General features: G+C 47.9%; 5 protein-coding genes across 11 annotated transcripts; 3 read left to right on the forward strand and 2 right to left on the reverse strand.

The window, feature by feature from the left end:
- Window positions 1–481: 481 nt before the first annotated feature.
- On the reverse strand, window positions 482–5,121 carry PPTG_10364 (hypothetical protein). 7 transcript variants are annotated; one of them, XM_008905039.1, is made up of 4 exons: window positions 2,944–5,121; window positions 2,673–2,857; window positions 2,561–2,606; window positions 482–2,500 (listed from the first exon to the last, which is right to left on the reverse strand). In XM_008905039.1, exons 1-2 carry the CDS (start codon window positions 5,099–5,101, stop codon window positions 2,850–2,852), a joined length of 2,166 nt encoding a protein of 721 aa, XP_008903287.1. In that variant the 5' UTR covers window positions 5,102–5,121; the 3' UTR covers window positions 482–2,500; window positions 2,561–2,606; window positions 2,673–2,849. The 7 variants fall into 7 exon arrangements, with proteins under 7 accessions (XP_008903287.1, XP_008903282.1, XP_008903286.1 ...); XM_008905034.1 differs by having other exon boundaries at window positions 2,933–5,121; XM_008905038.1 differs by having other exon boundaries at window positions 2,561–2,857.
- PPTG_10363 (TKL protein kinase) lies at window positions 674–2,677 on the forward strand. Its single transcript, XM_008905033.1, has one exon. The coding sequence runs from the start codon at window positions 720–722 to the stop codon at window positions 2,385–2,387; it is 1,668 nt and encodes a 555-aa protein (XP_008903281.1). The 5' UTR covers window positions 674–719; the 3' UTR covers window positions 2,388–2,677.
- A 110-nt stretch (window positions 5,122–5,231) lies between the features above and the next one.
- PPTG_10365 (hypothetical protein) lies at window positions 5,232–5,843 on the reverse strand. Its single transcript, XM_008905041.1, has one exon. It carries the CDS (start codon window positions 5,676–5,678, stop codon window positions 5,514–5,516), a length of 165 nt encoding a protein of 54 aa, XP_008903289.1. The 5' UTR covers window positions 5,679–5,843; the 3' UTR covers window positions 5,232–5,513.
- A 281-nt stretch (window positions 5,844–6,124) lies between these two features.
- Window positions 6,125–8,789, forward strand: PPTG_10366 (hypothetical protein). The gene has a single exon (XM_008905042.1). The coding sequence runs from the start codon at window positions 6,159–6,161 to the stop codon at window positions 8,517–8,519; it is 2,361 nt and encodes a 786-aa protein (XP_008903290.1). The 5' UTR covers window positions 6,125–6,158; the 3' UTR covers window positions 8,520–8,789.
- An 84-nt stretch (window positions 8,790–8,873) lies between these two features.
- On the forward strand, window positions 8,874–9,450 carry PPTG_10367 (hypothetical protein). Its single transcript, XM_008905043.1, has 2 exons — window positions 8,874–9,138; window positions 9,209–9,450. Exons 1-2 carry the CDS (start codon window positions 8,919–8,921, stop codon window positions 9,250–9,252), a joined length of 264 nt encoding a protein of 87 aa, XP_008903291.1. The 5' UTR covers window positions 8,874–8,918; the 3' UTR covers window positions 9,253–9,450.
- Window positions 9,451–9,705: the final 255 nt, after the last annotated feature.

The raw sequence follows: 9,705 nt of genomic DNA on the forward strand, positions 1-9,705 counted from the left end.
AATGCCTCCAGTTATTCATCGAGACCTCAAGTCTCGTAATATACTATGAATGTGAAACCTATCGAAGGAAGCCAGGTTGACCGACTTCGATATTTCGAAGGAACAGCTCGATTAAACCATGACTGCAGGAGTGGGGACGTCGCTGTGGATGGCACCGGAAGTGATGTTGGGGGAGAAATATGACGTCAAAGCGGATATTTTCTCGTTTGGTGTCGTGTTGTCAGAGCTGGACGTGCATAGGTTGCCGTTTGCACAGGCGAAGCAACGCCATTTGCACACAACTGGCCGGCAACTGACACACGCAGCACTCCTACAAAGAATCACGACGGGAGTTGCGAGAGTTAAGTTTTCCGGAATCATTCCACCTTCGATCGTGGAACTAGGATATGCTTGTGTATCGGTTGATCCAAGCGCACTTCCCAGGGCAGCGGGAGTGTGTATAGACTCCAGATCATCCTGTCCAAAGAGTTAGCGTACTGAAGGACATAGGAAAAGACAAAATGGTATTCAAGCGTTCTGTAGGTTTGAAATACAGAAGACGAAGTCTACTATAGGTTTCACGTGTACCATGCTGACATCATTTCAGCTCATTTCAGCTACCACCCCTTCGAATTGATGCACCCATCGAGAACTGGATTGCAGGGAGGAGTCGTGCTGGTTACAGCCAACGTTTCGACTTCTGACCCATTGCCAATTTTCTGACGGATACACCCGTGCTCATGATTCACCTGCTATGGATCCTGCTTCATGAGATTTTACCTGTTGCTGCCGTGGCGATGTACTCGATAGCAACATATTACTCGGATGATGTTTGCAGTTCCAACTATGCGTATCAAGTTCACGCAGTCGAAGTCGCCAATTGTACTTCGCTGACCTGTTCGAATGATGGACTTCTGACAGCTTCCACATCCGACGATGCGGAGTCGATCGAGTGCTCCACAGACTACGTGACCAGTATGATAAGCATGCTGAATGACGTCTCCTATATCATCGTTCTGAGATTTGAGGACAACAATTGCTCCACCTTGCACTATGGTTATGGCACCACAACACTTGGACGGTGCGCCGAGAACAAGCATACCGGAGGATACTCGACCAGCATCCTACACAGTGACGGATCGGCAGATATTCAGTATTTCTCCGATTCGAGTTGTTCAGTGGCATATGCGTCCGAGACTGTCAATAACTCCGCCAAGGCAAACCACGAATGCAGCTCAAGCAACTATGTGTGGTATACAAGCAGAGGACCGGAAATTTCGAATGATAACCCCACTGCAACTATCAGCTCTCGGGACGGCAGTCACAGCGGACACAGTAACTACGACCACATTCCCCAAGAAGCTTCGGATTCCTCCAGTGATGTTAGTGCTCTTACTATCGTCTGTTCTGCCTTTAGCTGCATTATGCTCGCACAAGTTGCTGTCATCATTGTCTTGTATAGACGATTGAAAAAGCAAACACCAGTGGAGACTCGAAGTGGTCTTTGGGACGACGACACCATCACTGCTACTCGAATTCCTCGGAACAAGATCTCTATCAAGAAGCTTCTATGTCGGGGTGCTTTTGGAGAAGTTTACTGTGGATTCTTCAATGGCCAACAAGTAGCCGTCAAGATGCTGCTATCAGCCACGCGTTCCAATCTCCAGCACGTCAACGAATTTCTGACCGAAGCAAAAATGACTGCCATGATGGATCACCCACATATCGTCTACTATGTCGGTGTCGCGTGGGACTCTCTCTCAGATCTTTGCGTTGTTCTCGAGTTCATGGACGGTGGAGACTTGCGAACACTCTTGAATAAATATGAAGCAGAGCACCATCCTATCGGTATCGATAGGGAGAAAGCCATAATTGCGCTTCATATTTGCCATGCTTTAACATATCTGCACTCCTTACGTTCGCCAGTTATTCACCGAGATCTCAAGTCACGCAACGTCTTATTAAACCAGTCAATGACAGCCAAGCTGACCGATTTCGGGATTTCACGCGAACGGCTTGATCGAACCATGACTGCAGGCGTTGGGACTTCATTGTGGATGGCGCCTGAGGTGATGCTTGGAGAACGATACGGTGTTAAGGCGGATATATTCTCGCTAGGTGTTGTGATATCTGAGCTGGATGTCCACACGCTGCCCTACGCGCAAGTCAAACGACAAAGTCGTGAGACGGAGGGTCGTGAGCTTGGTGATGCCACACTCCTGCAAAGAGTTTCAACGGGAGAAATAACTGTGGAGTTCTCCTATATGAGTCCCAGCGCGGTGGTGGAGCTGGGTCGTTCCTGCGTGTCAGTCGACCCAGCAGACCGTCCGACGGCAGCTGGAGCTTTGTATCGATTACAAGTCATTCTGACCCAAGAGCTGTCGTCATCCTGCAACGATGTTCTTTGAAATTTTTTTCAGCTGAGGAGTTATCGTGCATCAGCCAGTTTGAGCGCTTCTTCTAACTTGGATAGATATGATGGATGCAAGTGAGTGCCGTCTAATCGAAATTCTGGTCGAAGCTGTAGATCTTACGTGTTAGCAAATTATGTTAAAGTTTCCCATGTATTAGTTGTGCCTACCTTTGGCGGATCTCCACACACCAAGTCATCGTGGAAGTCCAGCCACCTGAACAAGCAAGATATGATAGATGAAAAAAAAAATAAAGTTGCGATGTAATAGAGTACGTCTTACCTGCTGATTGAGCTCTCATCGACACGTTTCTGAAAGAGCTTGTTGTACGAGATTACCAGTGAGCGCGTCTCATCCAGCACTGGCACGACTGGGTGGATATACACATCAAACTCGAACTTCTCCACTATGTCCGAAAGAACCTCCATGAAGATGCCGATTGCGTGTTCCATACCTTCCTTAATCGTCTACAAGTAGAACGAATATATCACAAGTTTTGTAGGCCTATCAGCATTCTAGTGTACAATTATCACAGTGTTTACCTCGTATTTACATTTCTCAACTGCTTCCAGTATCCCCTCGCGGCAGTCGATTTCACCAAATAAAAAGATGACTCGGGATTTGCTCGGGATATTCGCAACAACATGCCAAAAATTTAGTTTAGGGTAGAAAGTGGACTCCTTCCTAAGATGCCAGTGCTTGAGACCAGTCACGAGAGCTGGCCGCAACAGAATTTGTTCATCATGGGGGCTGATTTCGCGCCATGCGGTTGCCAAGGTGTGTGAATCACCACATATATAAATCGCATCAGGGCAACCGTCTGGAGACACTGGAGGCGACATTACCAGTGCATTCTCGATCGAAAGAAGTTGCGCGATACAAGCATAATAAGCCTGTTCATTGCGTATTGTTGTTCGGTGCAGCTCACGCCCCAGTCGAAGGGGCTCAAGCACACGAATCAACGATGGCAGCACGGACAATCGACCATTGACGAACAGTATTTTGACGATCGTGAAAAAGCAAGCCAGGAGGTCCAGCTCCGCATCCGGTAAAACCGAAGAAGCCTTTATTTTTGCTTGCACCGTGTGAAGGCGTAGCGGAGTAACTTTCGGATCTTCCATATCCAACGAGTCTGAAGATGGCGGGGTCACCTTTGCGTATCCCCCATTTCCAGAAACCCACTCTATGCACCATCGATACCCCTGTATTTCACTGAGTACACCTGGTGCTTGCTTGCCGTTGTGTCCACCATACCATGCCTTCGCAAGATCGAGAATTTCAACGAATGACCCAGCAAGCAATTTAGCAGCCTCATTGCCGCCGCTTCCGACTTTTAGCGTACCATTCCGGCGAAAGAACACAGTCAAGATATGGTATGCCTCGGCATATCGACAGCAAATTTCTAGCGCATGCGCGTGGTTGAGTGCGTACGAGGCATTTTGTGGATCACAATCTTGAGCCAGTTGAAAACACGCAATTGCTTTCTCCACAGCGCCCAAATCTTTTAGTATTGTCGCAATAAACGCATATGCAGCTCCTGCTGAAGGACCATTAGGAGGGACTCCATTCTTCAATCGTTCCATCCAACCAGAGTCGTTTAGAAACGAAACAAGCACTTTCTTGACAGCTCGATCACTTGATTTTCCCACTAGCACACGTAACGCCATACTAAGAGCCTCACTCTTCTTGCCGCGGTCGAAAGCAATTTTAGCATACAGAAACAGGGCGTCCAGGTTCAATGTAGGTGCTGCCAGATCCGGTAACAAGTGCACAATCAGCGAGATGGCGTTCTCCTGGTTATCGAAACTTTTTGTTTCATACAGAGCTCGTGCTTTCAAAACATCCATCTGCTCCTCCATCCATAATCGTTCCTCAGTGTCAGGAAAGAAGATCTTACGCTTGAATTCTCCCCCAGTACTCCCACTATTCACACGTAAAAACGTCTGCATCTCGTCCAAAATCCTCACTGCCTCGTTAAACTTCCCCAGCTCAATGTAACACTCTGCAATTTTCAGTCCGCTCGTAAACGCCACTTGGGCATGAGCCTTGCAGCCACATTCTTCCCCTCCATGTTCCTTCCAGCATTTAAAAAAATATTCCTCCACTGCTTCTTCATGCTGTCCATTAGCTACCAAAATATCCCCAAGTGCTACCAAAGCTTCAGGATTGAGTGGCTCCTTCTTCATTACCACATCAGTATAAATCTCCCTGGCAGCTCGAAACTTCTGTTGCTTCATGTAAGTGGCCGCCAGCTCCAAAACTCCATGAAGCTTGGAATCCCGACCGTCTTCTTCAATGGTTTCAGCTAAATACTTGAACTTAGTTTTAAGCGCTGGAGGAGGCTCAGGGCCTAGAACTTTCCTCTGCGGCTCTTTGGGGACCACCACGAGCTCGAAATCGCACGTTTTGCCGCTCTTGAGCAGCATTTTATCTGTACAACCTGCAGAGCTGCCAATCTCGGCGACGGACTCATCTAGCGACTCTAACAGTCGACGAGACGATGCGTTTTGATGAAATTCCACGTAGACGTCGACATTTCCCGGCTCGGGCAAAGTCTTAGAGCGGAATTTAGCGTTGTATGCAGTGAAGAAACAGCGCAGGACTGATCGAACAGACGGACACGTACTAATGTCGTCTACTGGGGGTAAATTGACCCGCTTCGTCCATGCCAGCTCCTCGTCCGACGGCTCGAAGTGCACGTAAAGCCGCATTGAGCGACTTGCACGCTCAAAGGACGCAAATAATGCGGAATACGGTGTGCACACCAAATTGAAGTGCACCACTCGAACAACAATAGGCACCCTCACGTAAAAATGGCGATGGATGAAGCTGTAGAAACAACGAGCGCTAAAGCAACAGACACTTTGGTTCAGACTCAGATATCTCCTCGCATACACTAACAGTGGCGTGGGTCATTGCCATCTTCCTCATTTTTCTTGCTTTTTTCTTAACTTTTCTGCATTAATCTCACTCTCCTCGTAGGCAGCAAACGTCGACCTGTTGAAGACTGTTAAATCCCTGCCCGACGCTGTTGTTCACGTAGGCCGGCAACACACATGTGACAATAGCGTGGCCTCACAATAAAGAGGAGCAATAGCTTCTTGGGTTGCGTCCATTAGCAGCTTAGTCGTCGGCGTGCAGGCTCTTCTTGTGGGCCTCCTGGGCGTCGTACCACTTGTAGAATCGGCTGATGCGGTCCAGCTCGCCGTCCTTAAAGTTGTTCCAGACCATACCGGCGCCGATGCCGAGCACGGTGGCGACAACAATGTCCTTCAGGGGAGAGATCATGGCTACTAGCGGGAGTCGGAAATGCGCTACGGGGGGCTTGTTGCTGACTGGGTAACGAGAGGCGTGGGGACGCTGTGGACCGTCAGAACCAGAGGGTACTGAGGACGGGGGACACGCGTGAGAGGTGGAGAAACTACACGATTTTAAACAAATAGAGTATTGAATAGACACGAAATATGGGGGCGACATCCCTTCGTTCAGAAACAGGGTACGCTGAAAGCTGAAGTCTAGCAAAATACTATGACCTGCAATATTCTATTTTTACACAAATCGCTGTTGTCCTATTGGAATCTGTAATCAGTAATACATCTGCTAGAATGAGTTCCATGACGTTCGAGGCTGCGGCTATAAAAACGCGACGAGTGTACTTTTACTACATTCGCGTATCGCCATTTTCACTGGTAGAAACGTTTGTAAGTTTCTACCAATACTATATCTGCGTTTGACTCCGCTTCAACAAGAGGATCTTGAACGTCAACCATGATGCTGGAAGTGTCGCCACGCGAGGCCTGTGCACTCCTCGTATTCACAGCCGCGCTAATCACAGCCTGGAATGCCAACTCTAACGGATTTGTGTGGGATGACCGATCCGCCGTCTTGGCCAATGACGACGCTCAGGGCAGCAGCCTATTCGAAGTCTTCTCTCATGACTTTTGGGGAACACATATCCGATCCATGCACAGCCACAAGAGTTATCGTCCATTGACAGTGCTGAGCTTCCGCCTCAACTATCTATTGGCCAAGGGCCATAGTGCATGGCTCTACCACTGCACCAACGCACTGGTGCATGCCGGGTGCTCGGTGCTTCTGTGGAAGGTGGCGGACGTGCTGTTCCTGCAACATCATCGTCGGGTAGAGACCGTGCCCATTAAGGAGAACCCACAAGATTCGTTTCCTGTAGAGAGTGATAGCAGAAAGAGTACTGCAAATGTGGGAGAGTGGAAAATCCTTGTGGGGCCATTGACGTCGGGTTTGTTGTTTGCGGTTCATCCGATCCATTGTGACGCTGTGGCAAGTATTGTCGGAAGAGCAGATTTGCTATGCACGTCGCTGTCATTGCTGGCATTTCTGGCTTATACCAGTGGAGCGAAGAAGAGTGAGAAGTCGTGGAGGTTTGTTGTGATGGCCTTGATACTGACGATTTTGGCGGGACTCTGCAAGGAGCTCGGGTTCACGAACTTCGCACTATTGATGGTGTACGATCTACTGAGAACTCATCGGCTCCAAAATGTGGAGATGGGCGTACAATTAATGCAAAAGAGACTACTCATAACGGCGATCACGGGGATTGTTGCTGCGCTTGTACGAGTCTGGATTAACGGTGAACATCGTCAGATGGAGTGGAACATCCTTGCTAACAATGTGGTGGTACAGGAAAGTAGATTAACGAGAATGCTGTCCTATGCACATCTACACGCATGGTACCTGTGGAAACTCGTATGGCCGCGGTGGCTCTGTTTCGACTACGGATACAACGCCATCCCAGTAATCGAATCTATCACTGATCCGCGTAATGTATACACCCTAATTGCATACGTGGTTGTAGCGGTTGGCCTTCGCAGCGCCATCCTTCAATTGGTAGGATCGAGGAAAACCCCACCATCGTCTTTATATATGATGAGTATTGCGTTTGGAGTTGTTCCCTTTGTCCCGGCTTCGAATGTTATATTCCCAGTTGGCACTGTGGTAGCAGAGAGACTGCTTTACTTCCCCAGTGTCGGATTCTGCCTCCTCGTTGGATGTATTATTGATCGAACGTTCTCGATCATAGATAAGCACACGGTACCGAGCACTCTAATAGGCAGCAGTGACACAATCCAATCTGTTTCAAGCTTTACCCAGCCACATAACTTATTTGGCGCAGCTCGGTTTGTGGTGCTCATTTGCGGTACACTCATTCTCGCGGCAGGATGCTATCGAAGTCATTTACGCAACGCTGACTGGATAAGTGAACAAACGTTGTTTAAAGCAGCAGTCGATGTCGTGCCGACTAACGTCAAAGTTCTCTCAAACGAAGCGAAAAATCTGTTGAATTCGGATCCGAAAAGGGCTCTCGACTATCTCCGCATCGCGATCGGAATGATACCAAAGCACATCGAAAGTCAGACGAATGCTGGACTCGCCTTTGTCACACTTGCATCCAGAAATGGTCTGGTCATGGATCTTTACCTCCATGGAATACGACACCTTTACAAATCAGCTGTGCTTGCTCCGAATCACTTCCAGGGTGTTGGATTTATTGGCGGTGAGATATATACTCACTGGATGAAGAAGGCACGACTACGTAACGATGACGTTACTATCGGAGAATTTCTTGGGAGTGAGTCTATTGCCCAAGCGACGAAGTTTCTGGATCATTCAATCGATCGCAATAGTGTCTATCCAACCCATTTCTACAATCGAGGTAGCATCGCTTATGAAAGCGGTGACTACGACACAGCAATCCGATTTTTCCGTATGACAGACGTCGCTAATGGCGTTATTCGAGACAGAAAAGTTGACCCCGAGTTACTTGTTGAGGCTTCAACTATCTACAATATGCTGGGTGTATCCTACAAGAAAAAAGGAGAGACAGATCAGGCTCTAGATGTGCTTCGTAAAGGGATTAAGCTGTACCCGGAAGAGATCGACCTTCACATTAACACAGCTTTGATACTGCACGATGTGGGGAACACTGATGAGGCTCGCGCACAGATAAAGGCTGGATTGGCCGCTGCGGCAACGCGTGATTACATTCCAAGGCTCCGTAACTCTGCAAAACTACTTGAAAACGCGAAAATGACGGACGTCGTGAAGGCACTGTTGGATCATGCTGCCAAACTTGAGCGTGACTGTCAATAATAACAAAATTCGTGCATCCGCTACAGTGCACTTGACTCTCATGGTCATGGTGTGACGAGAAGAGTGTTACCGACACGGGTGATGCAATTAGAGGGAAGGCGGATGGCTTTACCCGTAATCCTAAGCTCGAGTCTCGTCCAGAGTGGTCCCATGGATCGCTTCATCGATTAACATTCGGTACGCACTTGTCAGCAAGAATGCTCATGTGCAGTTATGACTGTTCCTGTAGTTAAGCACCCCATAAAAGGAATATATTAACTTCTTTCCCTGAAACAACATGAAACAACACTTTTGTTGGCCAATCATATGCGACCACATGTAGATATTTTTTTGACCAATCAATTTCATAAATTATGTAGAGACACTCCAGTTACATTCAGTCGTAGAAATTGGTCTGAAATGGGGAGCGATGACGATCGCCCACCTAGAGGCGAGTGCCCGGAGTGCTCCAAGCTGGTGTCCAAGTCAAATATGGCTAAGCACAGGAAGATCTGCGGCAAAAAGAAGCCTCGGAAGTCACGCAAGGCTATTAACCGTGACTCGTACGTCCGAAACAAGGACAAAATCCTTCGCAAGCGTCAGGAATATCGTCTAGCCGATCAGTTTCGACGCCTTTCAGGTAATTTTTTTTTAAAATATAAAATATTTATGAAAAAAGAAATGTGAAATGGACAGCTGCTCGACGTAAGCTCGCGGAGTTGGAGCCGCAGGAAATAGAAGTGGAGGCTGTTGAACGGACAGCGTGGACGCCGGTCACCCCGAGCAACATTCTGTATGGCGTGAGGGAGGGATGGTGGAAAGACATTAAATTATGAATTCTACGACTTTTCATTATAAAATTCGCCACGCTTGTAGATCGAGACATAGTCTGCATCATACTATAAAATACGAGTTCAGACAAAAATGTACGATACGGTCAGAGCTTAAAATACGAGTTCAAACCAAAAAGGACGTATTCAGACTAAACGGTACGTATGCATTGCTATAGATACGAAGAGTAGTCAGGCAATGGCTTTGCTCGGCAAGCGCTGTTTCGGCGGCCTTTGCGATCTTTTCTGATGAAAGAAGCCAGCATCAAAATGGTGAACGTTGTGTCACTATCAGCACTCCCGGCACCTCCGTAATACTTGACGTAGTAACTGCTGAAAAGAGGTAGAACCGTTTTGTGCCAGCGGCACTTGTCTGA

Source organism: Phytophthora parasitica (genome assembly GCF_000247585.1).
Source record: "Phytophthora parasitica INRA-310 unplaced genomic scaffold supercont2.19, whole genome shotgun sequence".
Classification (NCBI taxonomy): Eukaryota; Oomycota; class Peronosporomycetes; order Peronosporales; family Peronosporaceae; genus Phytophthora; species Phytophthora nicotianae.

Bases quoted from the DNA above. Each gene is read 5' to 3' on its own strand.
- PPTG_10363 (XM_008905033.1), top strand. From the start codon at position 720: ATGATTCACCTGCTATGGATCCTGCTTCATGAGATTTTACCTGTTGCT.
- PPTG_10364 (XM_008905034.1), bottom strand. From the start codon at position 5,101: ATGCGGCTTTACGTGCACTTCGAGCCGTCGGACGAGGAGCTGGCATGG. The intron at 2,607-2,672 runs GTAAGACGTACT...TTGCTTGTTCAG, and splicing joins GATGAGAGCTCAATCAGCAG to GTGGCTGGACTTCCACGATG. The intron at 2,501-2,560 runs GTAGGCACAACT...TAAGATCTACAG, and splicing joins TGTGTGGAGATCCGCCAAAG to CTTCGACCAGAATTTCGATT.
- PPTG_10365 (XM_008905041.1), bottom strand. From the start codon at position 5,678: ATGATCTCTCCCCTGAAGGACATTGTTGTCGCCACCGTGCTCGGCATC.
- PPTG_10366 (XM_008905042.1), top strand. From the start codon at position 6,159: ATGATGCTGGAAGTGTCGCCACGCGAGGCCTGTGCACTCCTCGTATTC.
- PPTG_10367 (XM_008905043.1), top strand. From the start codon at position 8,919: ATGGGGAGCGATGACGATCGCCCACCTAGAGGCGAGTGCCCGGAGTGC. The intron at 9,139-9,208 runs GTAATTTTTTTT...GCTCGACGTAAG, and splicing joins TCAGTTTCGACGCCTTTCAG to CTCGCGGAGTTGGAGCCGCA.